General features: G+C 50.7%; 2 protein-coding genes across 6 annotated transcripts in view; both read left to right on the top strand.

The window, feature by feature from the left end:
* The window catches only part of RALGPS1 (Ral GEF with PH domain and SH3 binding motif 1), a 322,342-nt gene extending 319,120 nt beyond the window's left edge, over positions 1-3,222 (top strand). For all 5 annotated transcript variants that reach the window (XM_060154324.1, XM_060154322.1, XM_060154323.1 and 2 more), the window contains one exon: positions 2,482-3,222. In XM_060154324.1, the coding sequence (XP_060010307.1) occupies positions 2,482-2,511 (30 nt within the window). In that variant the 3' untranslated portion in view covers positions 2,512-3,222. The remainder of the gene's footprint in view (positions 1-2,481) is intronic.
* A 6,165-nt stretch (positions 3,223-9,387) lies between these two features.
* GARNL3 (GTPase activating Rap/RanGAP domain like 3) overlaps positions 9,388-13,284 on the top strand; it is a 154,332-nt gene continuing 150,435 nt past the window's right edge. Inside the window, exon 1 of the mRNA XM_060154318.1 lies at positions 9,388-9,522. Coding sequence (XP_060010301.1) covers positions 9,431-9,522 — 92 coding nt within the window. The 5' untranslated portion in view covers positions 9,388-9,430. The remainder of the gene's footprint in view (positions 9,523-13,284) is intronic.

Below are 13,284 nucleotides of genomic sequence, written 5' to 3'. Positions count from 1 at the left end.
AATTGCATTCGAGTCCCTCAGCTCACTTGCTAGAAATTTGTCTGGGGCGTATGCGCACACATGCACACACAGGTGTATGGGTGAGAATGTCCACTGCAGCATTGTCCTTAATAGAAAGAGAAAAAAAAGCACCTGGAAACTCGGCGACCCTCAGTAAACCCCTACTGTGTACCCCCGATCTGTGTGTGATCACCTGAAAGGGGCTCCAAGACATAAGTGAAAAAGTGAAGTATAAAAACACGCGTAAGGGCAATCTCATTTGTATTAAAATACACGTGCATATTTATTATATGCGTGTCGGTGCCCATAAAATGTCTAAAATGATGTACAAGAAAACTACAGCTCTGCGGTCTCTAGACTGTATTTTGTGCTTGAGCAAATGTAACTGCCCATCTCCACGATGGGGAGACCAGGGTCTTTGGTTGAAGGTTACCTCAAGGCGATGAACAAGGTGCTGCCTCAGGTCACGTTAAGAGAGGAAGAGCGTCCTGACCTCCTCCGCCCTGGTCACTCCGTGCATGCCTGGGGTCCCTCCTTAGCTCTGAGGGCCACTCTGAGAGCACATTGCACTGGAGCTCACCTGCCACACACAGGTGACCCGGAGGAGTGACAAGGACTGAGGTGGGCCACACAGATGGTGGGGGCAGAGAGAGGCAGGGCCTTGGTGTCTGCTCCACAGTGACAGTCGTGGCCCTGGTGGGGGGGCAGCCGGGAGCAGGGACGGTTGCTCTGAGCAAGTGTCCTCTGGCTCTCTGGGGGTGGAGGCAGCCTGAGGGTAGCAGCAGCTGCGCAGCAGGTAGCAGGGAACTGGGTCAAACCCACTTGGTAGAGGAGGTGTTTGGTCAGAAAGACAAATGGACTGAATTTCACGTCTGGCAAACATGGTATACCATGACAAGCTTTGGCAACGTTTAAGTATTTTTGTCCAGTTTTTAGACCTAAGGGAGACGGTCTTCTATATTTTCTACTTTTTTCCCTTTTTATTTCTAATTTACTTTCAAACAAATGTTCCCCCCTCTGCTTTATGTAATAAGAAAAAATTGGCAAAACTAAATATTCCACAGCAGAGGATTATTGAAATAAGCCACACTACCTGCATGTGATGGCATGGGGCTCCGATGAGGGCATTACAGAAATGCATCTACTCCTGTAGAAAATCTCAGTGACTAAGGTGACTTTTCTTTTTTGTGGAACTGCATTTCTTAAAATTGTGTGTGCTAGCACTCAATACACTTCAACTTTATCGATAGCATATGTGTAAGGTGTAAACCACAGCAATAAAGCAAACACTCGTGTACCCACAACCCAGTCTAAAGGCAGGACCTCCCCAGTCCTCGGAACACCTCCCTCCCAAGGGCTTCTTCCTAATTCTGTCTCCCTCCCGCTCACCTGTGCCCCATGACCACTCTCCTGATTCGTTTGTTTCCATTCCCTTAAAATGTGAACACGTGTATTTGGTTCCTTAATGTATTGTCTGGGGTACATTTTTTAAAACTTTTTTTTAAAGAATAGAACCATAACTGTCTAGTTTCTTCTGTGACTTGCTTTTCTCCTACAGTATGTTCCTAAGGTTCCTCTATGTCAGTGTGCATAGCTGTCATTCATTTACTTGTAATTTTTTTTATCAGTTCTTCTGTCCGTGATCCCAAGAATGATTTCCTGCTTTTGGCTATTCTGAACAGTGCTGCTGTGACCGTTCTTATAACTGTCTCCCAGTGCAAGGAGATGCATTGTTTCCAATTCATCATTTTGACCAAATTACCACCAAGATGGATTTGTTTTTGATGAAATTGCTTCTCATCAAATTTCCTGGAACCCCACGGCAGTGCTGGGGGAGGAGGCCTGGGGCTGGGGGCGTGTCCGCAGCTTTGAGGGGAAGGAGAAACACCCTGACCTTGGGGCTGGTGGTCCCCCCAGTAAAGGTAGCTGGGATCTGGGCCTGGGGACACAGCATGGGGAGCCTTGGGGTTCCCGATATCCCCAAATTTCCCCCTTCTCCTTGTGCTTCCACTTGCCAACTCCTGCCACCCGCTAACCACCCCCTCGCCTCTCCAGAGGCATGTGCTTATCCTGCAGGATTGGTCAGCTCTCCACTCCAAAATCACTTGTGCTTTAACCCAAGGATAGAGGTTGAGAGCGTGGGCGCTGGTGTCTTAGCCCTGTCACTCACCCGCTGTGTACTTCACCTCTCTAAGCCTCAGTTTCCTCATCTTTTTAATGGGGATAATTCCAGTACCTGCCTCCTGGGGTTGTTGTGAGGACTCAGGACACAATACAGATGCGGTACTCAGAGCCTTGCCTGGTACACAGCAGCCCCGTAACACGTGGTGGCTGGTACCACTGCTGTGCCCTCTCCCCTTCCCCCACCACCCACTCATTCACAGACTGACTGGGAGAGGCCTGAACCCTTCCCTTAGGGACCACCCCCGTCCCCTCCTGAAAGGTCAGAACTTTGACAAGAGGCTGAGCTTTCTCTTCTAGGTACCTGCAAACCTTATGTCATTTGAATAAGTCTCTGCAGGACTTAGCGTGACTTCAGAGGCCTCTGGGAGCCGGCCTGGGACTGGTGGCGAAGCGCGTGTCCGGGGCACAGGCCTTTGGTGGGGTGCTGGGAGACTCAGAGCTGGACTCAAGGGGACACGGCCGAGGCCTCACAGTCCAGAGGGCTCCACCGGTGCGGGGGTCCGCCTGCCGATGCCCAGCCACCCCCATGACCCCCATTCTGCAGCACCGCCTCACGGGGCCGCGATGGGTCCCCAGACTGTACAACCCGTCCTCCCTCCCTGGGCTCTCATCCGTCCACCAGCTGCTGCTGCGACCAGAGAGCATCCGTCCCACGTTGGGTCCCCAGTGCTTTCTCCTGCACAAAAGAGTGGACAGCGTCCCCCCGCGTGAGGGCTGGAGGGAAGGGACAGGCGGGGACTGGCTCCAGTGTACCGGGTCGCTCACCCACAGGGCTGCCTCAGATTTTGTACAACCCCGAAGCGTCCTCTGCGTGTGCGTGCCGTGTCTGTGTGCGTGCAAGCGAGCGAGCGTGGACTCTCCGAGAAACATGCATTTTGGCACAAGACTCGTGACATCACACACTTCATTCTCTTCGAGGCCCTGCTTTAACCTTAAGCGATAGGCTGGTCCACCGAGGAAGGTCAGAGTGAGAGCCCGGATTCCTTCTGTGTTAAGGGTCCCTCGCATTCTTTTACTGTAAACAAACAATGCCTTAAATCGTGTCTTGTTTTCTGTTCCTATGGGTGCTATTCATCCGGAAGGCCTGCTCCCTGGGCCCCTGGGGCCCTCCCAGGCCTTGTTGCCGTCAGCTCTTCTGAGGCAAGACCCAGCTTCGGGACCGTGAACTGGGCCGGCACTGGTCTGCTTGCTTCCTCCCAGCCCCACTCCCGCAGGGTCTGAAGGCCCCGCCCTTCTCACCCCTCCCCCCGCCCCCGCCCCCGGGTCAGCATGGGAAGTCGTGACGCTTTCTGCCAGCTTCTCGAGGCCTCCTGCGCGCACGGTGACCTGACCGGCTGCTCAGAAGCTACTTTGCACCGACCTCTCCCCGAGCAAGGCTTTTGCTCCCACCCTCTCACCCCTTTGCCTCCACTGCCAGGGCAGGGCCACTGGGATTCTTGATTACACTGGGGAGCTGAGTGACACTGAGGCCTTAAGCTCCCCCATTCTTGCCCCCAAACACGGTCACCAGCAAGTTCTCCATCATCCAAGTCCAAGGGCACAATTGTTGACGACCATGGTGACGAGAGCAAAGCCCTGGGGAGGGGACGGTCCGAGCTCTGCCTTTGGCTGAGAGCTCTTCAGGTGAACAATGTCCTTTATCTGTCACTCCTTGTCATACTTTTAAGTGACTTTTATTTTGCACAAATACATTTTTATTTAAAGTAATGAATAAAAATTAGCTTTATTTATGGTAGCTTTTATCACCATAGCTTCTCCCTTCAGCCCTTCCCCACCCTCTCTCCTTCCCTCTCCCTCCCTCTCTTTCCCCCTCTCTTTTTTTTTAATCTGGGTGTCCTGATTCTGAGAAGGAAACTCGTAATGATTTTCTGAAAGAGACTGAATTTCTGGGTCCTTGTTGCTATTGTGGTTTCAGAGCTCACACTGATCAGACACCAAACGACTCTTAAGAGTTTCTGGGCAAGATGCTTCAAAACAACATCTTAACCGATAAACTGTAATAATAGGTCGACTTAAGAACTACCAAAGGACCCACCACTGTATTTTGATCCAACGGTGACCACTTTTCTGAAAATTCAGATGAATTGGTGAGGAAAGTAATTGTCATCAGGTCTTATTTTGTGGTTGAGTCTTACTATGCTCCGTAACTAACCCTCCTTCAGAGCAAAATCTAGAATACTTTCGTGCCAGGAGAAACTCCATATGGTGAAATTGAGACCAGCAAACCTTGGTCACCGGTGCTTTGCACACCCTCACGCAGCTGGGGTCGAATGCACGCACCTAATTCGTACCAACAACTGCTCAAATTAGCATCTGGAGGCTGAAGGAATACAGCAGACACTCCAAACATCTCTCACCAGAACCATGCAGTGTTAACGCTTTAACTTACATTGAATCTGATTCTACCTGTTAATTTTTTTTAAGTCTTAAGTTTGAATGAAATTGCCAGACTACTTTCCTTGAATTTCTCTACTCTTCAAACTCTCCTGGTTTTTCTGACATGAAATTATAGAAGCCAATCCAAAACCCTCAAAATTTCAGACTCACACTAAATCAGGCACTTTCCTGCCCTTTACAGATTTTCCTTGTCTTTACAAATGTTTTCCTCTGAGCCTAATTTTGAAATAGCACAATTGCAATTCTTTTCAAAGTGTCTAGTCTTCTCATTAAAATTGAGATTGACCCCATGTCCCCTCCCGGAAACATTCCTAGCTTGGATTCTCATAGAACTGGTAAGAACCTTGAACTTACCAGCAGAGTCCTGCAGATGAGGCTGTAAGGCACTTGGCTCTCTCCCAGCAGGGGCTCTGGGCCAAGCATGTGAGTTAAGTGCTGATTGCCTTTCCAGTGTTGGTTTGTCCCTCAAGCTGCAGGTGAGGAGGCCTGCAAGCCAGGGACAGAGGGGGACAGGCACAAAACCCCAAAGGGGAAAGTCCCCGGGTAGATTCTGGCCCTGGAAGGTAGCATTTCTGAGGCTTGCTCTTTGACTAGCCATGGTGCACAAATGTCTGTGAAAACATTGAAGGTGACGTGTCTTGCATGCATATGTTGTATCATTTTTTGTTAAGCAAAGAGATCATGGCAGCCCAGGATGAAAGTTTTAGAATGCTATCTACAAACTGGAGTAGGTAGCAGGTATCCTCATGATGTCGCCCACACAGCTCACTCCCCTCTCCCCGGGAGTAATTCTCACCCCTCTCAGTCCAACACATTTTGTAACTCAAGGTCAGCTAAGTGCATTCTGACAACTGAAACTTCGTGGAGGATAGATTTGGTGGAAAGCAGTAGAAATATTGTTCTGAGCGTGCCCAGTGGGACAGTGTGGCCTCCCTTCCCTCCCTGAAGAAGCCTGCCCGTTCATCACCCTGTCCCCTGTGGACCCTAAAGAGAAGACACTTGAAGGGGTTCTGCGTATGAAAGAACCCGCTCTCTCTTGCCAACTGAGTTTATAAAGTGTTTTTTCTTCTTACCAATATGGCCAGTATTTCTTTCATCGTCTTCCTCCCACCTCCCAAGCCCAAGAAGTGTATCTTTTAGGATGCCACTGTACAGATGGAAAAATGGTCCATGGAAACAGGAAGTCATTCGCAAGCAGGGTCTGCTTCCATTCCACAGGCGGAGTCTAGAGCTCTGGATCCACGTTACCGTTGCTTAGAACCAGGTGAACATTGCTAAAAACACAACCTAACTTATTTTTTGTGACTTTCATGAAGCACTTTAATCAGCCCCACATTATTCTGCATGTTGGGTGACTTCATGTTTTAAAAAGAAAAAAAAAAACTACAAGAGTCCCTCTGAAATAACAGATCCTCTGTGTGAAACCACCCATTCATCCATTGATTCTCATCTCTTGTGAGTGCTTCCTGTGTGCCAGGCTCCACCCAGGATAAAAATGTCTGAGAACAAGACAAACCCAAGCCCTGCCCTCATGGAGCTGACCCCTCAATGAACAAATAATCTTCCCCATGCCATTTCCTCTCTCCCAGCAAGACCTTGCCTCCCTCCTAGCACAGGGTAGAAACCAGGTGCAGATTCCTCCAGAAAAGCTTCAAAGAGCTCAACAGACTGAATAGTCCAGTTGCTGTCCTAGCGACTGGTTGGCACAGAACAGCCAGGCACAGAGCTACGGCTGAACACAGTGAGGACTCCGAGGTGGAGCCGGAGGGTAGGGTCAGAATGCTCACAGCATTTACTTCAGAGGTTTTTTGGTTCTAATTTCAATGTTAAAGACAAGTACAGCATGAGTGAGAGCTGCATCTCCTTGGGTGTTGAGAACTCGTCCCATGGACCACCTCGCCGCTGGTGTTGCACAAGTGTGTGTGCGCCACGGGCAGCCCCGAAACCCCTGCTCGCAGCAGCAGCGATGGATCATCTGTCGGTTCTATAACCACTCATCTCTTTCTCCATTTCTGAATGACTGTGACCATTCAATAATGAAACAATAGTGGTTAATTTATTAGTATGGTATAATCTTCAATAAATTCTGTGCCAAAATGCATGGTTTTCCACTTAGCATTCAAAATGTTGCATAGAGAGTAGTTTTCAATTTCTTATGTATTATTCAAAGTAAGTTGAAAATCAGTTTTTACATTTTAATTTGTCTCCTGTTCAATCTGTTGCACTCTCCTGGGCTGTCTTTTTTCCCGGCAGACCCCCTGCATGCAGTTGTGTAAGGACTTTCCCTAATTCTTGTGAATTGTCTCATCCACAGTAACCACTGAACATCAGCCCTCTGTGGGATTCTTTAGATTTTTGGTGAAGTATTTTGTTACCTCAGTCTTGTATCAAGTTGCTGTATTTTTCAGCTTGTTACACTGATAATTGTTTCACTAATTAAATAGTTTAGTGTAAACATTTTGTTTACTTTGAAATTAAATGTGTTTTCCAGTGAATATTGCTCAATTTATTAAAGTCACGTGCGTTTATTTAGCCAACAGTTGCTGTGCCAGACACAGACATGAAGGAGGTGTGGGCGCTCAGCTAAGAGGTTACTAGAGCATAAATGACATACAGGAGCAGTGCCCTCGGGGAGGGACAGAGTCAGTGCTGTGGGCACTCCGGGGAGGCACCTGGGGGATTGGGGGAAGGTTTAGAGGGCAGAGGCGTTTGGAGAGTCATTGCAGAGATCGCTGAACCCATGGTGGGTGGGAGAGGCAGGAAGACAGAAGAGAAGGAGCAGGATAATTTGGGGAGACAAGCAACCCAGTCTCACTGAGTAAAGGATTTGGGGGAGCAATGGGGTCCCAGTCTGAAAAGATGCGTTGAGGGGAGTTCATGATGCTAACTAAGCAAAACCCAGAAGCCCACTCTGGCTTGCTTAAGAGAAGAGGCACCGTCTTACAAGCATTGTCCCATGGAAACCCGAGGGGAGGACGAAAGTGAAGTCTCAAGGGGCAGGAAGGAGAAATGGGAAGAAGCCCCCTACGTCTTTTCTCTCCCCTACATTCTCTCTCCAGACTGGCTTCTCTGCTGGAATGTCCGGCAGTGTCTAGGCCTTCTGGGAAAGCACCTTGAAGTTATTGAGGGAGTGTGCACCAGGGGGTGACATGATCCAAGATGACCATGGGGACCCCTGGCCCCGCCTGCCTCAGCTTCCCAGCTAGTGCCTTCCAAAGCTGCAGTGGCCGATTCTCCAAGCTCAGGCTCCTGCACACACACTCCGCAGCCTCTGCTCCACCACCCCGGTTCCAGGCCAGTATGGCCACACCTCCCTAGCTATGACAAGCCCCGCTGGCTGAGGGGCCCTAGCTCACCTGCTCCTCACGTCTTAGACGGTACAGTGACCCACAGCTTTACCCGGATGGGGTCGCTGCCCTCAGCCCCAGGGCAATGTTCGAGGGCTGTGAGATGGATGCATCTGACGGTGCAGGAAAGTGATGAAGTCAAGACTACAGCTCAAGCCTGCCAAGCTCCAGCCCCTCAGCCTCACTGCGATAGGCACCACAAACAGCACTTGGAGAAAGCAGTACCTCCTTTTTTTTTTTTTTTTAAAGGAAATGGTTCTTGCCTTTATTTATTTATTTATTTTTGGCTGTGTTGGGTCTTCGTTTCTGTGCGAGGGCTTTCTCTAGTTGTGGCGAGCGGGGGCCACTCTTCATCGCGGTGCGCGGGCCTCTCACCGTCGCGGCCTCTCTTGTTGCGGAGCACAGGCTCCAGACGCGCAGGCTCAGTAGCTGTGGCTCACGGGCCCAGCCGCTCCGCGGCATGTGGGATCCTCCCGGACCAGGGCATGAACCCGTGTCCCCTGCATTGGCAGGCGGACTCCCAATCGCTGCGCCACCAGGGAAGCCCAGTACCTCCTTTTGATGGATGGAGAGATCGGCGAGCTAACGGAGACTCTACGCTAGAATTCCTATTTAGCCTCGAGGGCCGACATCACACCCGAGAATGTAGCCAGCAGGCCAGGGCCAGGGCACCCGCGGAGGTGAGGTGAGTGGGCGGGGCCCCATGCGGAGGCGGTGCTGTGGGCGGGGACTGTCCGGGCTGGGTTGAGCAGGCCTGGGAGCTTGAGCTTGGCCGGCACTGTCGAGGCGGGGAGAGGGGGCGCTTTGGAGAGAAAAAGCAGGTCCTTGTCTATGGTTGGGGCACGGGGAAAGGCGGCCCTAAGAGGGGACGGTGCTACGTTAGAAAGGGCCGAGAGGTACTGAGATGTGGAGGGGCGACTCTCTGAGGAGCCGACCCTTGGGGTGAGGGCGGAGGCCGCGCGCGAGCGCTCAGTAGTGGGAGGGTACGTGGGTGGGGCCTGGGTCGGTGCTGAGGGCCACGGAGCCAGCACCGTGAGGGGAAGGGCCGTGGACTGTCCGGAGCTGAGGACGGGTGGCATTTTAGGCTTGTGGGCCTAGCAGAGGTGCTGACAGCCCACACAGGGAACCCCGCGAGGTCTGTGCGGGAGGGGCGTGGCTGGAGTGCGGGGCGGAGCTGGGGTGGGGTCTGGACCTGGCTGAGAGGCGCGGAGTGGGCTGGGCCGCAGTTCGGGGCGGGGTTGGGCGGGGTCTGGACCTGGCTGAGGAGCACAGAGTGGGCGGGACTGAGCCTTAGGGCGTGTCCAGGGCGGGGCCTAGATCCCGCCGAGAGGCACGGAGCGGCCGGACCGAAGATCGGGGCGGAGCCAGGGCGGGGCCTAGGCCGGGCAGAGGCGCGCGGGGCGGGGTGTGGGCTGCGGCGCGCGAGCCGAGCGGCCCGCCGAGCCCCGCCGAGGCCCGAGCCCACCCGAGTGCGCCCGAGCCCGCGGCCCCCGCCCGGGGCGATGGAGCCAGAGCCCGGCGGGGCGGCCGCTGCGCTCCTGCGGCAGAAGAGGGCGGCGCTGCGGCGCAGGGGGTGCAGCTTCGAGAGCCCCAGGTACAGCAGCCAGGGAGGGGTGCGGCCGGGAGGGGCAGAAGTGGGGAGCCGGCCACGTGGGGGGTGGCCGTCTGAGGGGACCGAGGGCCGCGAGGTCGCGGCGGGGGGAGGGGTCTCGGCTGGGGTGGTGGTCTGAAGAGATCTGGCGAGGAGCCTGAGCACAGCGGCCGGGAGTCGAAGGGGGCTGGGCTGTCCGAGCGGCAGGTGCGGGAGGGGGTTGCCCCAGAGAAGCACCTGACGGGAGTCGGGAATCCAGACCCGACTGGACGGGTCCAAAGCGTCGTTGAGACGCCCCCAAAGCGTCGGTCCCTTGTCAGGCCCCGAGCAAAGCCGTGGCTCTAGGCGGATTTCGGGCTGTGGAGAATTTGCCCTGCCCGCCTCTTGTAAATGCTCAAGGACAAGGTCGGGAAATAGCCCCCCTAAAGTCCAAGGGAGGTAGGTCTCCCTCACCGGGGAGTCCCTCTGAGCTGCCCCAGGACCCAGGCCAGCTCCAGCCTTCCTAGCCTGGCTCCCCAGGTAACGCACACCTGCTGCCTCATGGCCCCGCCCATCCTGGCCGGTGGCCCCCGACATGCCCGGCCCCTCCTGCCCCTCTGACCCGCCGATGCCGTTCCTCTGCCAGGGGTGCCCGTGCCCCTCCCGCCCGCTTCCTTGGCTTGGGGAACTCGCCTGATGTGTCCGGGTCCTTCTTCTCCCTGGAACCTTGCCCGGAAGACACGCCCTCCCCCGCCGCGCTCGGTGGCGCTCCCTCTGCTTGGCGAGATTCCTTCCCTCAGAGGGCATTTCCTTAACTTGGAGTGTCTTCTCCCGCTCCAACGTCGCTGAAGTGGGCCCTCCCATTTTTCAGTCCCTGGTCCCTTCTAGAATACTCCAGCAGCCCCCCAACTACACTTCCCATCTTTATTCTTCCACGTCTCAAATCCACATTCTCATTGGCCGCTGGAAGAGTCTTACTGCACTGTCCACTGTGCCCCTCCCATGCCTTACCTCCCCTCCCCCCTCCCAGGAGCTCTCCATCTCCCAGGGCCGCGATGGAGACTGGGGCAGAGGAAGGGGAGAAAGATAGGAAGTGGGACTCTGGCCCTCCCTGTGGCAGAAAAGAGGGTTCAATTGCTAGGATAAAAAACAGGACCCTTACTATGAGATGCCAGGCCCTTGTCACCTCACCTCACCCTTGGTGCTTCAGAAGTACCTGATGACAGTATAAGCATCCTGAGGACAGGGACCATAGCTGTTCACTGCTCTGTCCTCGGAGGCTGGCTCAGGCCTGGCCCATCACAGGTATTTACTATCTCTTGAATAAATAAATGCCTGACCAGCTGGTAATTATTCCCTTATGCTGTGCTATCTCTCATCTGTGCCTTTACTCATACCATGCTCTTTTCTCTACTTAGAATAGTCTTGTCTTTACTTTTTGGGTAACGCCGACCCCTCCTCTGGGAAGTCTTCCCTGAACCCCGGCCTGAGCTCTGTGCTGTATCAACAATCTACACATTGACTGCTAGTCCACACACCACTGTGTATAATTACCCGGATAACACCTCTTCCCCACTAGACCGGGAGCACCAGGCAAATATGGTCTCCGCCCTTCTGATGCTTACACTCTTGTTGCTGGAGCATGAAGGATGGAAAGTGCACCAAGAGATGAGGCTGAAGAGATGAGTCAAAAGCTGGATCCAGGCCTGAGGTAGAATGTGTAGAGCAGCACTGTCCAATAGAACTTTCTGTGATAACGGAGGCATTCTATAGTCCATCCTGTCTGATACTGTAACCACTAGCCGCCTGTGGGTATTGAGCTCTTGAAATATGGCTCATGCAACTAAGGAAATGAATTTTAAATTTTATTTAACTTTAAATTTAAATAGCCACATATGACTAATGTTTCCAATATTGCGCAGCACTGGTTTAGAAAATTTCTCTCTTCCTCTGAACTCTCACTTTTTACCACCTCCTCCTTTGTCTTCATGATGTTACACCTGAAAGACTAAATGACTTCTTAGCCTCCAAAGGTGTTTCCCTCTGTTTAACACTCCATGATATTATTATATAAACCATAGAAATAATGATTACCGTTTCTGTGATTATAAAAATAATTAGTTTGTTGGAAGACAATGTATTTAACCCATCCTTTATTATTGTACATGCAGTTTATTACCAGTTTCCTACTCGTACTAAAGACACATTGAATCCGTGTACATTAGTCTGTGTATGAGTCTGTAAGAGGTAGTCATCTCCTTAAGATAAATTCATAGAAGTGATAGAGATTATTGGATCCCAGAAAATGAACACTTTAAAGGTTTTTGAAGCATAAGGCCAAACTGCCCACCAGAAAGTTGTGCCAGTTGATAGTTCTCCCAAGAGCATATAAACGTGCCTTTTTTTTCTTATCCTCACTGCTAGGCATTATCATTTATAAACATTTGCCAAAGCGATACCTTGTTTTAATTTGAATTTCCATGTTTAGTAGTGAGGTGAAACTTTTTTCTCACGTTTATTCATAATTTGTATTTCTTCTTCAAATGAGTATATATAATGTACTTTGTCCAGTTTTCCTTTGGAATATTTATCTTTTCCTTATTGAATAGCACTTTTTATTTATTAAGGAAATTAATTTTTTTGTCAAATATGTAGCAACTTTTTTTTTCCAGCTACTTTAATTTGTTTTTAATAGATCTTTATTGGAGTATAATTGCTTCACAATACTGTGTTAGTTTCTATTGCACAACAAAGCGAATCAGCCATATGCATACACAAGTCCCCATATCCCCTCCCTCTTGAGCCTCCCTCCCATCCTCCCTATCCCACCCCTCTAGGTCATCGCAAAGCACCCAGCCGATCTCCCTGTGCTATGCTGCTGCTTCCCACCAGCCAACTATTTTACGTTCCGTAGTGTATATATGTCGATTCTACTCTACTTCGCCCCAGCTTCGCCCTCCCAACCCATGTCATCAAGTCCATTCTCTATGTCTACCTCTTTATTCCTGCCCTGCAACTAGGTTCTCAGTACCATTTTTATTTTTAATTTTTTTAGATTCCATATATATGCGTTAGCATACGGTATTTGTTTTTCTCTTTCTAACTTACTTCACCGTGTATGACAGACTCTAGGTCCATCCACCTTACTACAAATAACTCAATTTCGTTTCTTTTTATGGCTGAGTAATATTCCATTGTATATATGTGCCACATCTTCTTTATCCATTCATCTGTCGATGGACACTTAGGTTGCTTCCATGTCCTGGCTATTGTAAATAGTGCTGCAATGAACATTGTGGTACATGACTCTTTTTGAATTATGGTTTTCTCAGGGAATATGCCCAATAGTGGAACTGCTGAGTCATATGGTAGTTCTGTTTGTAGTTTTTTAAGGAACCTCCATACTGTTTTCCATAGTGGTTGTATCAATTTACGTTCCCACCAACAGTGCAGGAGGGTTCCCTTTTCACCACACCCTTTACAGCATTTATTGTTTCTAGATTCTTTGATAATAGCCATTCTGACTGGCCTGAGGTGATACCTCACTGTAGTTTTGATTTGCATTTCTCTAATAATTAGTGATGTTGAGCATCTTTTCATGTGCCTCTTGGCCATCTATATGTCTTCCTTGGTGAAATGTCTATATAGGTCTTCCACCCATTTTTTTTTTTCTTCTACCCATTTTTTAACTGGATTGTTTGTTTTTCTGATATTGAGCTCCATGAGCTGTTTGTATATTTGGAGATTAATCCTTTGTCTGTTGTTTCATTGGCAAATATTTTCTCC

Source organism: Lagenorhynchus albirostris, chromosome 7 (assembly GCF_949774975.1).
Source record: "Lagenorhynchus albirostris chromosome 7, mLagAlb1.1, whole genome shotgun sequence".
In the NCBI taxonomy this organism is placed as follows: domain Eukaryota; kingdom Metazoa; phylum Chordata; class Mammalia; order Artiodactyla; family Delphinidae; genus Lagenorhynchus; species Lagenorhynchus albirostris.
Note: the sequence above shows the minus strand (reverse complement) of the source record. Positions and strands in the feature narration are given on the sequence as shown.